Raw genomic sequence first — 22,457 nt, 5'->3', positions numbered from 1 at the left:
AGAGGTTTTGTGTGTTTCAATTGGCTTTTTGTTCCTATTTAGAAGTGAGGTAGTGCTATTTAATACTTAGAATTAGTGCGGTTATGTTGACTTCTCATTAGTTTGGTTCTCTGAGGGGGTGGGGGATTCATGCTCTGAGTGTATAGTTTCAAACTGCTGCATTCTCCCTGTTTTCAGCCAGCTAAGTGTAGAAGCATTTTACCAAAAAGCATGAGCTATTGGGTTGGGTTGGTTTTTGAAGGTAAATATAACTGGTGAAATGTAACATTTGTGAGGATGTATTTGAATACTGCTCTTTAAGACCATTCCTGTAAGCCTGTACTTATTGCTGAAGAAAGAAAACGTTATGCCACCCTGTGGGTTGCTATAAAGATGGTTTATGCAGCTCAGCCCAGGGCTTAAAATACGTTGAATTGGAGAATTTTGAAAAATGTACTATGTGACATAGGAGACCAAATCATGCTAAAGTGCAAGGGAAGACTATACATCAGTTCAAAGGCTACATTATTCAAAAAAATACAACCATAAAAAAGGTAATAAGATTACATTCTCACACTTCATGGCTAGTAAGGTGCATTAAGCTGCTCAGATATTCATAACTTACCGTGACATTTGGGAAGATTACATTTTGCTGTGCACAGCCATTACTGCAGCTCAGATAATAACTAGCCAATGCACGGGCCTGGATTATGATCCCTGTCATTGGAAACAAATTTGTGTTTTGAAGGTTGATCAGTTTCAAATCACCATTAGAAAGGGTTAATATGAAATACTGGGGGGGTGGGTGTGCTTGTGTGTGTCTAATGGGTATGCATGCATCCAGTCCATCAGCTCCACTCTGCCTTGGGGATATTACTTTTTCTGCCAATATTTTTTTGTCCTTACTTTTCTTAAAGGCAATGTTCAAAAGGTAATTATTTCTTCCATAGCATATTATTCCTAGAAGGTACTTGCTGGAAAGCTTCTGTTTGCAGATGAGATTGGAAACCTCATTTGACAGCTTCCTGGATGGGTGGTTACTGATAATAGTGTATCTAGCCAAAAGTGAAAGATTGGTGATGTAGACTATGGGGTGAAGGTAAGGTCACCTCTGGTTTCTGTTTTGGTGTGAGAATTGATGGTTGGCTCATAGTTAAAACCAAGTGCACAAAGAGTTGAGTTTCTTGTTAAGAGTTAGCAGGTGCTTTGTGGCCAGTGTTTAACCCTCAGCTGCTCTGTCTGTACCTGGGATGCAGTTTTCTTTGTTTCTTACCTTCATGGTGAGAAAGTGGCTCCTTGAGGAGTACCTCAGTTTTAGAGAGGTTGATAAATTTAGTGTAGAATAAAGCATAACACTGGTTATGTAATTTCTGTGTGCCAACGTGTTGCTCAGGGGATTTTTTTAAGGGGGGGGGGGTGTACTTTTTCCTTTGCATTTGTTCTGCAGTAATTCCTGTGTTGGTCCATTCTGCCCCAGCATTCTCCTTGAATTCCACCTTGCAGAGCTCTCCTGAGGTAGGCCTCTGCCCCACCTCGTGGGCAGGGAAAACTGAGGCTTGGAGGGTGGTAATGACTTGATGGATTTGTTGGAGTTGACAGCGTGGGTTGATATAGAGAAGCTGGGAGTATAATTCAAGTTTCCCCATTCAGTTCCTGCCATTTCCCTATATATTAAGGAAGCATCTGATAGTAAATTGCATAATTATTTTTCGTGGCCAAGAGGGGAGAAAGTGGAGGAGTGTAAATTACTGTTTAGAAGTGGTTACCATGAGACATTGTCTACTCTGTCAGAAAAGCAGTAACTTTCTCTGCTGCTTCTGGTGCGTGGCATCGCTGATTTATGCCCAGGAGACCAAAGATTGCTTCTTCAAAGTGACAAGATTTAGGCACTTGAGGAGAATGTATGGTAATTTCAGTGCTTAATGAAGAGCATGTATTCTGTTCTGTTGGGTGGGTTTATCTTCAGGTCCTGCCTAGCTGAGAGAAGCTGTTGGAGCCCATGTGGAAGCAAGTTAGAGTAGGTGTTTTGGGGCAGTTTTGATGTGACATGACTATGGCAAGGGACAGTAGTGAAGCTCTTTGTGGTCAAAGCTGTGGAAGGAACAACATGTAGGACAGAAATAAAGTCTTTTATTAGACTTGCAGATGTAAGAACAAGCTAAAATACATTTAGTCATAGTTCCATTTTGATCATTTGAATCAAGACTATGTGAATTCCTCTTTGTAGGCTGGTATATAATGGGTATTTTGACAAGCATGGGAAGCATTAAGTTTAATGCAGTTCTAAAGTCCAAGGGAAGTTTAAAACGTAGAGGGGGGGAGTTGGGGTAGAGGAGTTAGGTTAGTACAGTCTCCTTCCCTCAACTGGAGTTTTGATTTTATTGAGTACAGCAATGAGAATGAAGCAGGTTTTCTTTCCCCCCTCCACCCCCTGGCACATGCATACATGGCTAGGTACTTGGTGTATGTTCAAGCAAAGCCTGTATCTAGAAAACTTGAAATATTACAGGATTTAAGTGCTGTGGCCAAAGGCTTCAAGCAATGTTGCTGTTTCACATTGGTGCAAATACAGCAAATCTTTGCTTCCTTTTAGTACCTGTGGCTGCTAGTGAAAGTGGCAGTTAATAATTAACCAGCTTTATTCAGTATCTCAGGGATGACCCTTAAATGTTTGTAAGTGGCAATAGTTCTGAAGTAGAATTCTAGTTCCTTTTGGCTAGAATGGCCCTTCTATTTGAGGAGTGATGTGTAAGGAAAGTCTTTAGGGCTGCTGGATGCCATTTAAGGTGACTTAGCTGCCTTGGCTCTCCCCTGTTTTGGAGCACTCACTTGGTCACTTCACTTTTCAGCTCTGTAAGGCAGCTAAGGACATTGAATCTTAAACTGCCCAAATGTTCTCCTGCAGCAGTTCTCTGGTAGTAGAGAGCTACACCTGAGGTGCAGATTCGTCAAAGTTGCTCAACAGAACTTGGAACAGAGGAAGAATAAGACATATGTTGATGTTGGCCTCACTGTGGGTTTTTAAGCTGGTTTCTTTGATAGCTTTCTTCTTGCAGAATGCAGAACTTCAGACCTGGAGTGGTGCTTTCAAACAGTTGTCTTAGTTTTATTTGATATCTTTTTTTTCTTCTGAAAGCTCGTTGGGGGTCAGTTTGACTTGGAAATGAACTTTATCATCCAAGAAGGAGAGGGCATCACCTGCATGGTGGACTTGCTGGACAAGTGTGATGTCACCTGCCAGGCTGAGGTGTGGAGTGTGTTCACAGCCATCCTGAAGAAGAGCATACGCAATCTGCAGGCCTGCACAGAGGTGGGGCTGGTGGAACAAGTCCTCAGGAGGATCGATAAAGCTGACAGCATGATTGCAGGTACAGCTTCACCCAGGGTATGGCTCAGACTGTAGTCCTTTTATGTCAAAGCTCAGGGAAAGGTTTATTAATGGCTAGAAGTTTGATGTTGCATTTCATTAAGCAATTGTATTGCTGTTGTTTTCCTTTCCAGATCTCTTGGTGGATATGCTGGGTGTGCTGGCCAGCTACAACCTGACAGTTCGGGAGCTCAAGTTATTCTTCAGCAAGCTTCAAGGAGAAAAAGGGAGATGGGTAAAAGAAAAACACCAAACTGAAACCATTTTTGTAGTGTTTTGCAGTACTCCTTCCCTGAAGTAAAAATGTGCATGTTGTAGGGAACACCAGATAAAGTTTTCTTTGATACAAAATTGTTTTGCTGGAATTGGGAACTATTTTAACATTCATTTGACCTACTTTGACGTTTAATTTATCTCCTGTTACCTCTGCTCTGCCTGATGTGGAGGAAAGGTAGCACAGTGTCTCTGTTGACTTCAGATAATTAAAAAAATGTCTTCAGTATAAATGCTGCCATACACAAATAATATAGCAAATTTTAAAAGGCCCTTTCAAATAAATAACTTCTGAGATCTCAACTTATGCAAATAAAAACACTCTAAATTTAATAAAGGATTTAAACTTAATAATTGAAAGTAGAGAGTATATTTAACCATAGATGAATTAAAGTTGTCTCTCTAACATTAACTTTTTCATTTCCTGTCTCTCTGCTATTTGCATTTAATTTCCTTTCTTTATTAAAGACTAAATATAGAGGAAAGGAAGAGAAAAATGCCACGGTTGCACTGCTGAGGAGTTGCAAAACTCCATAAATCTTAAAATCAGCAGTGCTGTAAAGGTCCAGCAGGCTTGTTGTGCTTGGCTGCAGCATGGGTTACCTGCTTGGGTGCAGTTGGAAGCCCTCTGAGCAGTTCCCAGCCTTTCCTTCCTGGAGCACTGTGTGTCTGACAGGAACTTGGGGGCATCTGAAATCCTTGTAACGGATCCTGCAGGGCTGAATTTTCAGAGGGTGGCTGCTTACACCAGGGGAAGAAGGGTGCTGGCAGGATCAGAAGTGTGAAACTGTAGTTTAAATGTAAATCTACTGAGAAGATAAATGGTAGAAGATGATGCACAGAGTTGTTCTGTCACTATGACCAGTATTTGCTGTGCTTCTTTTGTGAACTCCAAATCATACACTTGATTTGGAGTTCATAGTTGCTGAGTATTATAAGAAAATTAATGCAGAATTAGGCTGGTGTTGGGCAAGTGCTAAGTATACTTAAATATATTAATATTATATGTGAATTAATATGTGAATATGAAGTATTCACAGTTACTGAGCACTCAGTTTAGGTGCTCTACACTGCCCTCAAGACTTCAGCCCTTCTCCATGGACTTGTGTGAAGGGATATAGGTAACCAAAGACATTTACTCCAGTGTATGACTGTAGTTCTGAGGAAAACAGTCCTGCCTGCTGATCCTCCCTCTCCCTTTGGCTACATCTTCCCTGTCTCCTGTGCTGGCCTGGGTTTCATGCAGCCACAGTCCAGAACTGCTGTCACTGAAAACTGATCTGCATTTGTTTTTCCTAAAGTGCCTTTCAGTTGGATCAGTTATTTAGCTCACTGCAAATCCCCAGTGCTGATGAGAATCAACAGAGGGAGGAACCATCATTCAGGGTCAGTTTAGTTTATGCTGGATGCAAGTGGCTCTGGGCTTTAAGTCCTTAATTTAGTTACCCAGTAGATGGTATTTCAGCACACCTACTGTGTGAGGGTATCCACAGCCCTTCCTTGTGCTGTCTATTGAGAGTGCTGAGTGTCTTAGAGTATTACTCAACCACATGCAAAGCTTTAAATTGTGTCAGGATTGGTTTTTTTTGTGTGTATAGACTTTTTTCCTTAGAGGTGTGTTTTATTTACTAGTGTAATAATTCTCTTTATCAGCCACCACATGCTGGGAAGTTACTGACTGTGTTAAAACACATGCCTCAGAAATATGGACCTGATGCCTTCTTCAACTTTCCAGGAAAAAGTGCTGCAGTATGTAGATATTTTAAGTCTCTTGTTTGTTCATTTGTTGTTCTGTTATATCCATTGGTTATTTTCATTTGTGCTGTTCTTCTGTCTCATCTGTCATTGTCACAGACAAGGAGTTTTAACCAATTTTTTTCCTCTACCTGACACCTACATTATCCTGAAATAAGTCATGCTTATAATAAATTTGCATTATCACTATAGAAGAAGTACTATTACATAAAGAATGGATAAATGAGGCTTTTTTTTGGTCTGATTTTTTTTTTCCAGACTGGTTCAGATAAATCTGGTAACAAGGAGGCTCTGCCTGCTTTTCACTCCCATGTTTGTGTGGGGATGGTGTCTGTGTTAGTATCCAGTGTGTGTGAGAGTGGCTTAGTGGTGGGGTGGCCCTGGCTGTATGTCAGGTGCCCACCAAAGCCACCCTGTCACTCCCCTCCTCAGCTGGACAGGGGAGAGGAAACACCATGGAAAGCTCATGGGTGGAGATAAGGACAGGGAGATCACTCATCACTTACTGTCATGAGCAAACCAGACTCAACCTGGGGGAGTTAATTTATTACCAGTCAAACCCAATACAGCCCTATACTGACAGACCATTGCTAGTGAAACCACAGAAGGTGTTGAACTGGAAGTGGCCATGCTTGCACCATTGGGTAGCTCTTTTCATGAGCAAGAGATGGGAATAATTTCTTACAAGAATTTGCTGAGCAAACATGGATCCTGGACATATACAGGTTGAATGATACTGAAAGAGGATTAAGTTTAACAATGATTAGTCTTTTGTAATTGTTCAGGTGACTGGTTCCTTTTTCAGATCTGTGGCGTTTCACCTGAAAAAGAATTTGAAACTAAATAGGTAGCTGGAGAACACTGTGCAGAACCTTCTGTAGAAAATCAAGTCCAGTCAACACTTTTGCTGCTACAATTGTAGAATGAAATGGTATATTCAAAATTTCATGCTTAATTCAGAATAAGATAGTGTCTGCAGTTTTCTTCACATAAACCCATTACTTTTCTGCCTCGGTTCCTTGAGTTCAAATTTCACCAACTTGATGACAATGAATTTCCTTGAAATGAAAACTTGAGGCTGAAAACCACAGACTGTGAGAAGGATGCTGCTGCCAGTTATGTTTTCCATATACAACAGAACTTGGCAATAGACAGACAGTAGTTCCTTTTGGCTATCCATGTGCTGGTTTTGTATTTCACTTCTAATAATTGTGTTGAATGCTTGAACTATAAGGTTACCAAGGTACCCCAATAGCACATAGTGTGAATATTCTGATATATTTTTAAATTAAGAAGTCTTAGGAAATAAGTATTTAATATAATTACTCCATGGTGGGTCAAACCAAATGATAATGCTACCAGTTCCCAAAAGCTGGGCTCAAAGACATGCAGCCTGATTTAGTTACCTGTATAGAGAAGGATTTTTAATGCTTGGGCAGAGGTGACTAAATGGAGCATGGGCACATAATAAAGAGTCTTGTGACTACTCAAGTTGGGGTTTGTCAGCTTTCTACAAAACCAAATCATCTTTGAATTTGCATTTTGAGGAGTCTCTGTGCTGTAAAGCTTCCACTAAAGCATTTCAGTTTTGAAGTGTGGACTGCTATTACTCCTCCTCCTTGAGATCTAAAGGCCAGTTTTAAAAGACTTGATTAATCAAATATTTTAACAGCAGAGTAACAAAAGCACAGAAGTTAGGCCAGCACAAACTGCTGCTTTGTAGTGTGGATCTGTGTCTCTACAGCTGGATATTCTTCCTTAGGTCATGCTGATCTTTCTACATAAATAACTCTTTGCTTTCCTTAGGCTATTGCCTTACCTCCTATAGCCAAGTGGCCATACCAGAATGGATTCACTTTCCACACTTGGCTAAGAATGGATCCTGTAAATAATATCAATGTGGATAAGGATAAGCCTTACCTGTATTGGTGAGTATTATGTAAAAACCATATTTCTGATGTTCAGCTTCTGTTAATTGTTCAATGATTTCTGCTTCCCTCTGTGCACGTGCTGATTTTGTTCTAATTTGTTAGTTTTCGAACAAACAAAGGACTTGGTTATTCTGCCCACTTTGTTGGAGGCTGCTTGATTGTAACGTCCATAAAATCAAAGGGAAAAGGTTTCCAGCATTGTGTAAAATTTGATTTCAAGCCACAAAAGGTGAGTAAAAAATAGTAAAATCATTCAAAAAGGTATTGTAAATTTAAAAAAGTAGCCTAAGGGGGAGTGTTGATCTTTCTGTGTGGTAACAGTTACACTGGAATGAGCAGAACTAATTTGTATTCTGAATTCTTGAATCTTTTAAATTTTACTTATGAAATTTATAAGAAAGAGCTAGAAAGTGTAGTTTGCTAAAAGTTTAATGAGTTTGGGAGACTGCTGTCAGATCTCTGAGAATTCTTAGTACATATACTAAGCTTAAAATTCACAAAGCTTGTGGTTTTTCTCCTTCTCTGTGTGTTCTCCCACCTCCAGACATTCTTTTTTCCTTTTCCTAAAGGATTTTGCTGAGGCTCCCCTGCATGTTCTTAGCTGATGTGGACACATGCAGTGTTATTTTAAGAGAGCATGATTACTAACCCACATTTTCTTTTCCTAATCAAGCTAGGACCATTAATAGGAGTTTGATCTTCTTACACATGGGAGAACAACAGATTAATTCTTGAGAGAACGTTTTTGTTCATTCAGGTTGTGCAGAGAAACAGTCTGCTTGCATTTGGTGCTTTATCATATGTATCTTTTTAAACGTAGGAATTAAAATGGAATTTATTCTTTATTTTCAAGGCTTACTTGCCTGTTAAGTAGTAGTATGCTATGTTGAAAATGTTTTCTTTTTCAATTGGCTATTCTGATGATGTTTCTGGTGTAAACATTTTGTGGGAGAATAGGCCTCCTCAGGAATTTCTTATCAGTAGTCCCTTGCTGTAAATATGGATCCTGCTTGTGATAATTTGATGTGCCCAGCCTTTGAAAGTCTTTAGCTCGTGGAGGCATCCCTGCTCTTTGCAATGACCACATTTCCAGTTGTCCATCATGCTAAGAGTAACCCAGACGAAAACTTATTTACACTGTGTAAACTCAGTGTAAATGTGGTTCAGAATTGCTGTGAAGATTTTGTGTTCTATGCCATAAATATCTTTTAAGTTGTGTCTACTTTTTGTGGAAAAAAAATCCACATATCCTTTGACATAGCTATGCAAGAAAACTCGCCAATGGCTCAGTCTTTTCCACTTCAAGTATTTCAGTCAATTTAACTGGCATAAACAGCTGAATTTGTTCTGCTGTGATCCACTTTAATGCTTTCTCCAAGAGCCTGTAGAGTTGTATCCATTGTTTTCTTGTCACCCAGTGGTACATGGTTACTATAGTGCACATCTACAACCGCTGGAAGAACAGCGAGCTGCGGTGTTATGTCAACGGGGAGCTGGCCTCCTATGGAGAGATAACCTGGCTGGTCAACACCAGTGATGTGAGTAACCCCTCTCTAGCACAGCTTGATCATCTCCATGGATTCAATAGATAGCCTTTGCCATTTTATTAATAAACCTCCCCCATTGAATGAATTTTTAAAAAATGTTGAAATAAACTTAACCTTTTGGTAGAACTGGTCTTACACATCTCAAACTCTGTTTCCGCTGAGACTCTCAAACACTTGCTTATGTAAAAATAATTTTCCCTATAATATGTACCTCCTCTGCATGATTTGCTGGTGTACTGTAGAGGAAGCCCTGTTTAATGTGTTCTGTTTCACTTTCAGACATTTGACAAATGTTTCCTGGGCTCCTCAGAAACGGCGGATGCCAACCGGGTGTTCTGTGGGCAGATGACAGCCGTTTACCTTTTCAGTGAGGCTCTCAATGCTGCTCAGATATTTGCCATTTATCAGCTTGGTCTGGGCTATAAGGTACCTTAGAATTGACTGTAAATTCCCAAAGTTGAGCTCTGATAAGACTCTTTATGGTGGACTTTCAGAACGTTGTGACACATCTGCATCATTCTAAACGTGTTCTTACTGTGCAATCTTTTCAATGAACTCCTCCACCTTTCTTCTATAAGCTTTATGTGTCACTTTACAAACTGTGAGTAAGCATTAATGAAATTATTTCATTTATTATAAAAAGTAGATCTATATTCCTGGTTCCTTCTCAAAATTCCCATGCTGGTGGCTGGGGGAGGGAGAACACCCTTGCTAACTCTGGCTAGGGACACTTTTTCACTGAGTTTTAAGGATCAAGTATGACATACTTGTTTTAAAATGTAGCTTTATAGTTGATTGTGTTGGTCGTTCTCTTTAAATATGTGAAGTTAGTGCTGAGGGTTAGTTTTGTTGCTGTGATTTATTATTTGTTTGGTCATAGCCTGAAGGGCACTAATTGAAGACTGTTATTCCAAAGCAGCTGTACAAACACACACATAAAAAGATAGTTCCTATTCTGTCTGCTCCTCAATTATTGGTTCCCTCTGAGTGAACACTGCTGACTGTCAGGCTGGTTCCTGGCTGATGGCTTTTTCTCCCTCACCTGCCATTTTGGCAATGTTGCTCTTCAGGGGTCCAAAAAAATGTCTGCAGTTCTAAGTCTGTAAAGTTGTATTTGACTCTTCTTGTGGGAGCCCTTCTGTCTGGAATTATTGCTGGATTGAAGAACAATGTTTTAGTCTTTTTAATTGTTCTAAACTGTATTCTCAGTGAGTGTAATCTAATATTTTTTTTTTTTCCTTAACTCTCCTCCCCAATCCAGGGAACATTCAAATTCAAGGCAGAAAGTGATCTCTTCCTTGCTGAACATCACAAGCTGTTGCTGTACGATGGCAAATTATCCAGTGCTATTGCTTTTATGTACAATCCAAGGGCTACAGATGCCCAGCTGTGTCTAGAGTCATCCCCCAAGGAGAACCCTTCCATTTTTGTTCATTCACCACATGCCCTCATGCTGCAGGTATTTCAACGTTTTCGTAGATTTGGAGGATACAAAAGGTTTCTGTTTTGAAAACTTGACTTTTAAGTTTTGTAGGGTTTTGGACAAGATAGGGAGCTGCTGACAGGTTGGGATTTTTTTGGGTTGTCACCACTACTACCTCCCCTGTTTCTTGAATTAATGTGGATGCACAAGAATCCCAAGGAAAAATATTATTTTATCAAGGTTACAGCCTAATAAAATGTCAGTATTACAAAGGCTGTGTTAGCTTTTCTAAAAAATCCTTCTTCTTTTCTGACATACATTTTCTCCTCTACAAATATTAACCTATCTCCTCTCCTTTGCCCTGTTGATATGTTACCTACCCTTTTCTTCCCTATACTTGGAACTCCTCCATCTTCTCATTTGTCAGCAGCTTTTAATGTGATCTTGTCTAGAGTTTCTCTATTACTAAAGATGTGGCTTAGAGTTTGCAAGCCACCTCCTGCACATTGATCTGAAGATCTACACTCTAGACTATCTGAAGCAGGAGGTCAGCCAGACAGGGCAGTGAGTGTGGCTGGGGCAGCCAGTTTGTACAGCTGCCTCTTTCCTTGGTAACAGTAAAATTTTTATATTGAAGAAATGTCAAACTATTTCTAACAAACCTTTGAACGTTTTCTGAAGGAGATTTGATTATTTCTTACTTTTTCTTTGTCAGGATGTGAAAGCAGTCTTAACACATTCAATCCAGAGTGCCCTGCACTCCATTGGAGGGGTGCAGGTGCTTTTCCCTCTCTTTGCACAGTTAGACTACAGGCAATACTCATCCGACCACATTGACACAACTGTTTGGTGAGTGCATGTTCTTTTTTGGCTGTTTAAATAAAGGAAATTGCCTCTTACTTTATTAAATGGCATAGTGATTTCAGTTGTCCTGTGCAACAGTGAGGTATGTCTAGCAACAAAAAGGTGGCCTTGTTACAGGCAGGACCTTAAAGTGAAGGATGAATTTTTTCAGCTGTATGAAGTTATTTCTTGAAATATTTTTTTTTTTGCTTTTTTTACCTTCAGGCTTTTTGAAAGATACAGATTCAGTGTTGCTGCCAGGCTTTTCCTCTGGTTTCAGCTCTGTTTCAACTCAGTTCACTTCTGAACATCCAGAAAGTGGTGGAGCTCCTGAGTTAGTGTTAATAGCAAAGGGATTGCTTTTCTGCATCCTGATGGAGTTTGCTCTGTTTCTTTCTGACTGTTTGAAGGTGATCTATACCTGTATTGTTGGATATTGATGGTCAGCAATGTCCCTTCAGCCCATTTATGCATCCACGGGCCTCTCCTGAGCTGGCTCAGCCTGGGACATGTGTGTGCTGGATCAGGGGTTTGGTGCAGTTGCCAACTGGCCCAGCAGCAGAGGGGTTTTCAGCTGCCTGAAGGACTTGAGTCGTAGGCACTAGAGTTGTGACCCAGGGGCAGGGACATGAACATTTCTTCTGGCAGCAGCACAGCATTAAAGTAGCTTGTACCAATCCTAAGGCTGTGTTTAGAAAAATACTTCCAGCCTCTGCTCCTCTGAAAGCAGCAGGAGGTGGAATGGTGTTTGGGACTGGTGCTGCAGAAGTTTGTGGGTGAAGTGCTGAAGTGTTGCCTTTCTGCAAGAATGTGTTTCCAGAAGAATTTTGCTATTGTGTGGTTATCTCAGAATCCTGAATTTTAAATGAAAAATGCATGAATTCAAGAATTGAATTCAAGAAATTTCAAAATTCAGTCTTGCTTTTTGTTTTAAAATTCTCATCTAAGCATTTATATGAGACATTAAATGTATCTTTAGGCTGTGTGATGAAAGAGTTAATTTGGAAGTACTTAGTTTCATTGGAAACCTTTAAAACATTTTTCTTTACTCAACCATTCTGTTTTTCAGTTCTACTTTACTGGCTTTCATCATGGAGCTGCTGAAGAACTCCATTGCTATGCAAGAGCAGATGCTTTCCTGCAAGGGCTTCCTTGTGATAGGACATAGCCTAGAAAAGGTAAAGCCAATTGGTCTGGATGTCTTACATTAACACTGAATTTTTTTGAGAGAAATACTTTTCCTACAGTGTTGCAGGTCTTTCCCTTAAACAGCTCTTCTTTTCCAGTCTTCCAAAGCCCATGTTACCCGAGCTGTGCTAGAACTCTGCCTTGCCTTTTCAAAATACCTGAGCAACCTAACCAATGGTGTGCCCTTGCTGAAGCAGCTGTGTGACCATGTTCTCCTGAACCCTGCAATATGGATTCACATCCCAGCACAGGTGAAATTGCTTATTCTCCTGAAAAAGTTCTCTTATGATGTATTGATTTGGAAGTGTTGAGACCAAGCCTGGACTCCAAGAATTATAGGTCCTGGCTCCCCAGCAGAAATCATACAGGAATTGTGTTCAGATTCTGCTTCCTTGCATGTAGCTGTCAAGTTTTGCAGACCCCCAAGGTTTTTAGGGAGTTTGGAAATGGGCAGTGTTCTGCAGAGCACACTTGGGAGTCCCTGACCCCATCTGTGTTCTAGATTTGGATGGAATTTTGAAGGGGTTAGTTGGCAAAAACCCAGCAATTTTTAAGAGATATTATCCTGGGTGTCAGATTTGAAGTCTTCATTTAAATTTCCATTTAAATTCCTTGCAGAGCATTTTTGGTTTGGTGAATTTATGTTCTGTGAGGGTGAGGAGCTTGGATAAAAACTTTCCAGTCGATTCTACCTGAAATCCTCTTACCAGGTTTTCTGGTTTGTTTTGTGTTTCAAAAACTGAGGCAGCACTAACCATGCTACTGTTGAAGTTGTTGTGAAATATTTGTTTTCTACAGCTAAACTATTAAATATTGCTTAAATCATTATTTCTCAGAAGAAAAAGGGAAATAATGAAGCTTATAATGGATACGTAAGCTTATAATAAGTATTGACCTTTCTATAATATTTCATGTGTGACCCTATTCTGAACAGGGAGCTTGGCCTAGGTGACCTTTAGAGGTGCCTTCCAGTCTCAGCTACCTGTGGTGGTGTGAAGACCATCCTTTCATACTCCTTGATCCTTTCATACTCCTTGAAGTGTGGACCAGCTTAAAAAAAAACCCCACAGCAGCCTATAGTGTTAGAAATAACATGAGATTTTTATCAGTTTGCAAGAGCTTTAAGAGCTTTGTGACTGAGCTATGCAGAGGAAATGTATTTCTTTAAGACGTTTACTAGAAATGTGAGGGTGCAGTTGACTGATGTGCTGTGATGATTTTGGGTGGGGCAGGTTCAGCTGACCCTCTACACTTACCTCTCCACGGAGTTCCTCAGCATGGTGACCATCTACGGCGCCATCCGGCGCGTGGGGACGGTGCTCCTGGTCATGCACACCCTCAAGTACTACTACTGGGTAGTCAACCCCCAGGATCGCAGTGGAATCACTCCCAAGGGTGTAGGTGGGTGTCATTGCTGCTCTCACAGCCTGGGCACTGTTATTTAAGTATCCTATACAATCTATAGAACTGTAAATGTTCCAGGGAGGATTTCGCTTTACTGGGGGGGATTCCCTGTAGCACTTTGAGCAGTCTGCTTTTCTCCATAGAATATTCTTGAAGGCTTTTTTCACATTTTAATGGAAACTTTCTTCAGCAGTCATATCCTCATGTCATCAGAAACCTATGTGAATTAATATCAGCTAGAACACACCAGAGAAGTGGTAGGTAGTTGCTTGGGAATGTCATCCCTTTATGGAGCTTGTTCCAGTGCTGGAGGGTCTTTGAGTGATTGTGAGACCTACTGATAATAGCAGTAGCACTGAAAACAACCATACTGAGTCTGTCTGACAGAAGTAGAGACCTGAACTCGTTGGAAAGCTGCTTAATAAGCATCCAGACAGCAAACTCATGGTGGAAGAAGTAATAAGTTTAGAAGAGGTGCTTAGTACTTGACATTGACACAGAGCAAGAATGTTGATCCTAAGAAAAAAGGCCAAGGGGGTGACTGCTTGACTGCAGAAACCAGTACTGTGAAAGGCACTGGGAGAAGTGAAGTGTGCACCAGCATAACACAAACATGCCCATGGAACTGGCACAGGCAAGGGTTAACTGATGCTCTTTGGAAATCTGACTTTACAACTCTTCTAACTTGTTCTGTGTTTGTGTTCCATGGGCCTGGGCACACAGCCTTGGCAGAGGGAGGAGGACTTGCATCTTTACTGTCCCATGTGACAAAGGCTCTGGAATTTCAGAGAGGCAGGTGATGAAGCTGTGCTGGGAGTCAGTGCTCCTTAGATGTGTCTGACTTTCTGCCACCAAATTCTCAGGAGGACCAACCTTTCCTGTTGGAGGGCTGCAGACATTTTGTACTGTTTTGTGTCCTGTAAGGAGCAAAACATCTGTGTTTTCTCCTTTCTTTTTAGTGAAAACATGGATTTACTTCATTAGTTCCTGGACTGATTTATTGAGCCTGAGGCAAGCATATGTGTAGGACAGTCTCCCTAATGCAGTCTAATCCCTTATTTTGACTAGGCTGCTCTATATTGAAAATAATTCTTCTTAAACCAAGTATGCCAGTGGGCCTATACTGGGTAAAACCAAACTTGCATGAGTGTTTACATTTGCTAGTTGATTTGCTTTTCCCTGATGATTAAGATCATAAGAACTGTGAAGCTATGAGAAAACATAAAAACTATCCCTAGAAATGTAGTTGCAACAGTTCATTTGCTCTCTCTGTGAAAGCTTTTACTTGGCTTTGACATGTGGTCACACCTGTTTTTTTAACCTTGCCTCTCCTGGGAGCTACTCAGTGTTTTGAGTATTTAAAATGTTTCAGTGAAAGTCTGCTTTAAACAAAAATGACAGGAGCAAGTCCTTCTGCTGTTGAATTAACAAATAAGTCATGGCTTTCAAAGTAATATTTATATATAGGTTTGTACTTTTAGATTTAAAAATGTAAAATTTTTTTACATTTAGGTGTAAAAACAGATTTTTGTTGTGTATAGAGCCAATGTGTGATAATGGGCAGGTGGTTCTTTGAGCTTCAGCAGAAGGACTTTAAAAACAACTGTAAACTGCAGAAATTTGAGATCTGGAAATTCTGACCAAGTTCCCATATCAGTCTTATCTCCTTGCATGAAGTTATTTCATAGACACTTCAAGAAAGTGTAAAATCATGAATTCAGAAGGGTTTAGAAAACTGAATTCAACAAAAGCTTTAGCAGAACCTCCCTGATTGTGTATTTTGCTAATAAACACTGATAAAATGCATTCTGTAGTCTGAAGTGGAGGAAAGATAACTTTAGGATTGTGCCCTTTTCACCCAGAAAATGCCTTTTCCTTTGTGAAGATGCATACTGTGCTCACAACTCCTCATTGGCATCTCTATCTACTTTCCTTCTTTTGTAGATGGGCCACGACCTACTCAGAAAGAGATTTTATCTCTGCGAGCGTTCTTGCTGATGTTCATTAAACAGCTAGTGATGAAGGTAGGACAACTTTAAAGTATGATAGGATTTCTAAGTTTCCTTTCATAAAGAAGTGCTCTTTGTAGGTATGTAGCTTTTTTTTTTGTAAACATGTTAAATTCTGTGAACAAGTTAATAGAAATACCATGTAATAATATTGAAATTCAGCAGCTCTACTGCTTAGAGACTCTTCTCAAGCCTTTCCTGTTGTAAGCTCTGATCCAGCTCTTCTCTCCCTTCTGCAGACTGACTTTCCTGTATTGACTCTTATCTCCCTTTTCCCCCCCTTCACCTCTCTTGCCAAGGGACCAGTATCCTCCCAGTGCTGCTGCCCTCAGCCCCAGCAGCATGGAGGACTGTCAGGAAAGTTCTGCTCTTGACTCTCCTTTTCTTCCTTAAAATGAGATGTTCTGCAGTTGCAGTCTCAGGGACAAATTAGCTATCAAACTCTAAAAGACTCATTAGGAGTTAATTTCATTTTTTATATATATATTTTAAATTTCTGTCAGAGATTTATAACTTGGACAGTTTGGGATAGTTTCACAAGGACAGGGAGAGCATGTCCATCAGAAGAGATTGATCCTTCTGCAAACTTTCTATTTGCACACTGGTGCAAAATATTTTGGGGAAATGACAGACTTGCTTTAAAAGCCCTAGAAATGAAGGAGCCTTTTCCCAAGAGCCTCATCCTGCTCTTGGGAACTGTTGGGTTTTATTTTATTTTCACCCAGAAGACCTCGAGGCAGATTCCTGACATAGAAGCCATAAATTATTTAAATTTCTGCAAAACTGATAGCAACTGAAGGTTGGATTCTGGAGGGGAAAATCAGCAGTGGACAACTGTAGGCATAGCTAACAGGCTTATCATTAAAAATCCAGGTCTACTGTAGAATCCTCTTTGCCAACTTAATTCTACTATTAATAGGAAGCTCTCAGTTCAGATTGTCTGTATCAATTAACATGTGTTACTCTAATTGTTTCATGTACTGTATTACTTTCTAGCTTAATTTATATGCCTGTATTGGAGTTGTATTAAAGCACTTTCATAACTTCAGTGGGTGTTTTTTGGGCAGGGAAGAAGCTGCCTTCCATCCCTGAAGCTACTATAGGACTGAGTGTAAATAAATTTGTCTTGTGGGACTTGATTTGCATATAAACATTGTTTGTAATTATGTTCTTGTGGGACCAGTACTGTTGTACTTGAAAGATGAGAGCTAAAACCTGATTGTTTTTAAAGGACTATGGAATAAAAGAAGATGAATTACAGGCTATCCTCAATTACCTGCTCACTATACATGAGGTAAGTGTTAATTTGGGGCTGTGTGGGAGGAGGTGTGTGCTGCTTGTGTTTGTGACCACCAAATATTTGAATTATTTTCCAATATTACCTTCTTCATGCCACAAGATGGCTCTGGAGAGGAAGCAGCAAACATTGTCCAGCTCTTGGTGCAGTATGCTGAATTGCCAATATTCCTGCAGTGATTTAAGCACTATGCTCAATGTTAGATTGAAGTTCATTAAGCCAGCAAGTCAAAATGGTTTCTTATGTTGTTCTGCAAACTGATTTACCAAGCAGAAAAACAGATGGTGAGACTGACTTTTAAAACAAAGACAAACCCTTGTTTTATGCTGCCTCAGGAATACTTTTGGTTTGTTTTTCTTCTTCGTTTTGCTTCTTAAATAAAGCAATAAAATTGAAAACATGCATTAAAAAATAAAGATGTATGTTAATGGCATCTAAGAGTAGGATATAAACTTAATTGGGAGAAAATGTTGGTTACCACTGATACATCTGCATCTTCATATTTTAGCACCAGGAAAAGGCACTTTATGCCAGATGCAACATCAAAGACAAGGGAAATGGGGGCATAAATCTAACTGATCTCATCTCTGTAAGGGTGCTTGAAATGGGTAAAATAAGGAATTAATTGAACTTTAGTTCAAGCAGTATGGATTTTTTTCTTTTTTTGTTTACACCTTTATTTTCCTTTTATTCTCTGTGCTGGTTGCTACTACTTGGTAGTACCATGGTCAAGCAGTTTAAGTCATTTTACTTTATATGGAGATGCAAAAAATTCAGACTCTTGGTAACACATAAGAATAAAATAAAATAGCAGAAGTTTTTATAGCCTTCAGATGAGGGGGTGATGTTTTAACTACCTTAGCAGCTTGTGTGTTCAAGTCTAAAAGACCCATGAATGATGAATCCCACAAAATTAGGTATCCAGTTGTAAATTCTGAAGCACATCAACAAAAAAAGTAAGATTCAGCCTTTTCATACAACTATCAGCTGATAGTATCTGCAATGTAAGCTAACAACATCATCAGGTGAACCCCATTCTTCAGGGGATGGAAAGCTGGGGAATGAATCAGAGTAGTTATTTGTTCAAAAGTGGAATCTTTTTTTCAGTAAGCTTTCATTTTAATAGCCCAAAGAATGGGAAGACAGTTGTATTTTGCTACTTCATGGGTTATTTTTAGTTATAACTAACTTGGAACGAGTTCATAAACTGTGGTTTAGAGTGTTTTAAACTAATATTACAGAAAACTTCACTGAGCAGCTTGAATGAAACATTTAAATGTCCAATAGTCCATTCCCTGGCCAAGGCTTACATACCAGGCACAGATATATCACTTTTCACACAAAAAAAATAAAGTATTTTTTTGGTAATACTTTCTCCTGCACTTGTCTTCCAGATCAATACCTCTTTTGATCTCGACCTAATTATTTCGGTCCTTAGTTTACTGTTCCTCCCCAGATCATTTTGAAATGTTTTGTGGTGGTTCTTTAACCAAAAAAAATGTTGTGGCATACATGGATTTTTAATTCAGATTTGTAACTTTTATTCAACAGGATGACAATCTAATGGATGTCTTGCAGTTGCTTGTTGCTCTGATGTCAGAGCATCCCAGTTCTATGATCCCTGCTTTTGATCAGAGGAATGGATTACAGTAAGTTTGAATTTTGTAAGTGGGCAAAAGGAAATAGGATTTTGACCATACTTTTGCTTGCTGGAATTCCCATGAGCTCTGAAAGGTCTTTGTCTGTGTATGTGTTGCAGTCTTAGACTCCTCATCCTGGGAGATTTTTGTGTCCAGGTGGTCTTTTGGCAAGAGGTGATGTTGGATTTATTATCAGTGAAGTCTTTTTTTCAGTGTTTCAAGTCTCTCAGTCATGCTTAAACAGGTAGTGATCAGTTTGGGTTAGTCTGTACATGGAGGTTCAGTCTTCATCTACTAGTGCTTAGTCTTCAGCCTCCCCTTCTTACCTGTCTGCTGGAACTGAATGTGGACTGACAAAAATTCATTCAGATTTCCTCTCATCTTGTTAACTTGCTTTCCTTTCCTTTTGTTGCCTTTTTTTTTTTAACATGTAAAGCATTACAGGACTTTTGCAGAAGAAAGCTTTTATTTGTTTAAATTTAGCTCTGCTTGGTATGGATTGTTCACAATCTTTATCCTAACAAGCAGAAAAATATGATTTTACATTATTGTGAGAGAAAAGTAGGGACAGGAGCAAGTTCGAGAAAGTTAGGAAAAGGAGCAAGTCCCCCAGCCAGTAAAAACACAAGATCTGCTAGATGAAGAGCAAGTTATGAGTCTGATTTTGTGTTATGGCTTTCGGAGGGGGTGGTCACATTACTGAACTTTCTGCTTTAAAGAAAAGCTGCCTGGACATAATGGGGAAAAAAATGGAACAGGCAAACAAATGTAAGAACTATTCCTGGAAGGGTATGTGGGGTAGTAATTCTCTGGCTGTGTCAAGGCAGAGTCTTATTTCATACATTTTGTTGCACCTATTGGTTAACCCCTATTTATACATATATTTTTTTCAGTTGCTGTTTCTCAAGAGACAACACTGAGGCACATTCATAATTGTTTTCTCCTCTTTTAGTGCTAGGCTACCATTTTTTTTTCTCCATTTTCTTCAGCTTTGACTTCATTTGTATGGTAATGTATTATGCTGTGGGAAACTAATAAAAACTCTAAATAATAAAGTATTTGAATGTCACGTTGGGTCTCCAATGCAATATGTTTGGTTTTATTTAACAGCTGGCTGTAGACATTTTGCTTTTTATTAACTAGTGTATGGGCAAGTCAGTATGAGTAGTGAGCCCACAGTGAGGAATCACTTCTTTTCCTGTCTCATTTGGTACATTCCTTGCTCCTGTACTGTCTCCAGTCACTTAATGGGTTGTTTATATGCTTATTGATGTGGCTGCTTTTTCCAATTAAAACACCATAGCCTTGAAAGTTGAAAAATAATTTTACAAAGCTTTATAACTACTTGGAGTTTTTGAATAATGAAAATGTTAAAAGCAAGAAATCTACTGAAGAAATAATAAGTGTAAGGAAATATTTTTTTCCCTGTGCAGTTAGGTAACCCTCATACTTTGTGTTAAGGCAAGCAGGGAAGCAGAGAAATGAATTCTATTGCTTGATTGAACATTGTTCATGGGCTTGCTCATTTGTTTGGTTCTGTAGTTGTGGCTGCAGCTTGTTCCAGGATAAGTTCTTTGTTTTGGGTAACTGTGTTTAAATCACTCGTGGGTTTTCACTAAAATTCTAGTACAGAACTGGATTTTTTTGTCTAGGTGTCCTAGGTAATATTTTTAGGAATGTAGAATTAAAGTAATATATGACTGGTGATAAATGCTCAATTTTGTATAGATAAAGGGTAAATCTTGAATAAGTTCTTTCAAGTCTGTACAGCTGGCTGGTCTAAAGTGTCAGTTATAACATGAGATATTTTTTGAAAGACTCAAGAATCACTGAATTTAGATTTTCTTCCTTCCCCCTAATAAAGGGATACAAATTTTCTGAAAAACTTCCTCAGAAAATAGTCACAGTAAAGGCTGAGTACTATGCCTTCTATTCCAGTATGATTTCATGGAGCATTAGGAAATTAATCTTTTCTTTTTTCAGGGAGCTTAGCAGTGCACGTAGGAATAAGCCAAATCATATTTCACAAATTCAAAGATCTGTCCAATCCCATGAACCCATAGCTCAGCTAAAATCAGGTAGTGACAAGGTCGTAAGGTCTGAAAAGTGAGCAGTTAATGAAACTAGATGTAATTGATAAAAACATCTAGATGTCTTATGTTTTTATGGGAGATTTACAAAGATCAAAAACTTCCATTTGTTATTCTTCACTTTGACAGAAGGCCAATATTGGAATTTTCCTCTGTGTAAATAAACTTCATTTAGTAAAAGATTAAGCTTTGCTGTAGTGCAAATAAATGTTTGAAAAGTTAAGGTTAAATACTAGTCTGATTTCTTGTTATTTGGAGAGTGGAAAGCACAGATCTGGGTGATGAGATCTGTGTAGTATTACAGACTGAATTGGTAATGTCAAATATATTTAAGGTCACTGGACACTTACCACTGTAAGACTGTTCCTCCAAACCTTTAGGAGTTTAACAGACTTTCATCAGTTACACTGACACTTCCCTTGCTGTGTTTATTGCACTCTGAGTCTCTTTTTTTTTGAGGGAACTCCAGCTAGTTAAGTGTAGTACTTTGCTACAGACATGTCCCTGCTCCCTTTGGCTTTCTTCTTAAACCTTCTTAGTGGAGAATTGTAAGTGGAGCAAAATAAGGAGGTTCTGAAGAGCAGAAACTGCTGCAGGTGAAAGGGGAAGTGTTCTTCATGACTTGGTGTCATCCTCTGGCCCTCCTGAGAGAGCAACAGCATGAACAGATGTCAAATACTAGTGCTAGTAATAAACCCTTCTCTGTATGTGGCTGTTTCTACCCAGCCACATTTATACTAAAACAATTGCTTGCTTAGTTTTCTGGATAAATATCAAATTAAGACAGTTCTCAATATAGGAATTGTAGCAGCCTTTCACAGTATGTTTTATGTAGTGATACTTGGGAGAGATTTAAACTTGATTAAAAATCTCTGAATATAATTATAACACGTGAAATCACAAACTATTGTGCCTTTAATAGTAACATCATGCTGGTTTTTGTAGTCTTATAATCATTCTTCTACATTAGGCTCAGGTACAACTTTATTTGCATTCTCCTGCAGTGAGTTTGTCATTCCAAAGCTGTGTGTTTCAGCTACTTGAGGAAGCTTTGTGTTTTCTCCACTTAGGGTTGTCTACAAGCTTTTAGCCTCACAAAGTGAAGGCATCAGAGTGCAAGCTCTGAAAGTGATGGGATATTTCTTAAAGCATCTTGCTCCAAAGTAAGTATTGGTTTAAATCCATTTTTAGGTCATTAATATGTTTCTAATATAGTGGGATTGTTATTGGCAGCTAGTCTCCAGGCATTGTCACTGCCTTGCCAAGCTGTACTGTGGCTACCTGCTTTTTCAGGTGGTCCTTTTCCATAATTCCCCTGAGATCAGTGGGAAGACTGGTGAGATTGGGCTCCAATTTAATGTGTCTCAAGTTGACTGCAGTAGTAGATGAGTTGAGATTGCTGTCCATGGTTGTGTTGGTGACTGAAATGAGGCTGGAGATGCCCTTCCCTCGGTGTTTATCAAGAAATTCCTAAGGGTGTGCTTCAGCTTTTTGGGCCTGTGGGTGAGTGGGCTGCATTTATGGCAGACAGTTAGCTGTCTTCAGGGAATGACTTGTTCTGTGAGAACTGGAATCCTTGCCCTTTTCCTTAACAAAATGTGAAAGACTTCAGGAAGAAAATAAAAGTTTCCAGTGATTTGATATTTCTTGAGGCAGACTTTAAAAATATTTTTTTCCCCCTAAAGCAAGTTGAATACATAAGTTTATTTTC

General features: G+C 39.3%; 1 protein-coding gene across 1 annotated transcript in view; it reads left to right on the top strand.

Annotated features, from left to right (window-relative positions):
• Positions 1–1,296: 1,296 nt before the first annotated feature.
• LRBA (LPS-responsive vesicle trafficking, beach and anchor containing) overlaps positions 1,297–22,457 on the top strand; it is a gene marked incomplete at its 3' end in the record, with an annotated part of 64,507 nt that continues 43,346 nt past the window's right edge. Inside the window, exons 1-17 of the mRNA XM_008937477.1 lie at positions 1,297–1,314; positions 3,116–3,347; positions 3,481–3,581; positions 5,273–5,368; positions 7,181–7,302; positions 7,408–7,534; positions 8,724–8,843; positions 9,132–9,278; positions 10,114–10,311; positions 10,991–11,124; positions 12,188–12,296; positions 12,405–12,557; positions 13,539–13,707; positions 15,655–15,734; positions 16,951–17,013; positions 18,568–18,665; positions 21,817–21,909. Coding sequence (XP_008935725.1) covers positions 3,143–3,347; positions 3,481–3,581; positions 5,273–5,368; positions 7,181–7,302; positions 7,408–7,534; positions 8,724–8,843; positions 9,132–9,278; positions 10,114–10,311; positions 10,991–11,124; positions 12,188–12,296; positions 12,405–12,557; positions 13,539–13,707; positions 15,655–15,734; positions 16,951–17,013; positions 18,568–18,665; positions 21,817–21,909 — 2,015 coding nt within the window. The remainder of the gene's footprint in view (positions 1,315–3,115; positions 3,348–3,480; positions 3,582–5,272; positions 5,369–7,180; positions 7,303–7,407; positions 7,535–8,723; positions 8,844–9,131; positions 9,279–10,113; positions 10,312–10,990; positions 11,125–12,187; positions 12,297–12,404; positions 12,558–13,538; positions 13,708–15,654; positions 15,735–16,950; positions 17,014–18,567; positions 18,666–21,816; positions 21,910–22,457) is intronic.

This window comes from Merops nubicus, unplaced genomic scaffold, assembly GCF_000691845.1.
Source record: "Merops nubicus isolate BGI_N331 unplaced genomic scaffold, ASM69184v1 scaffold13613, whole genome shotgun sequence".
Classification (NCBI taxonomy): Eukaryota; Metazoa; Chordata; class Aves; order Coraciiformes; family Meropidae; genus Merops; species Merops nubicus.
The sequence above is the reverse complement of the archived record's forward strand: the minus strand, read 5'-3'. Positions and strand labels throughout refer to the sequence as shown.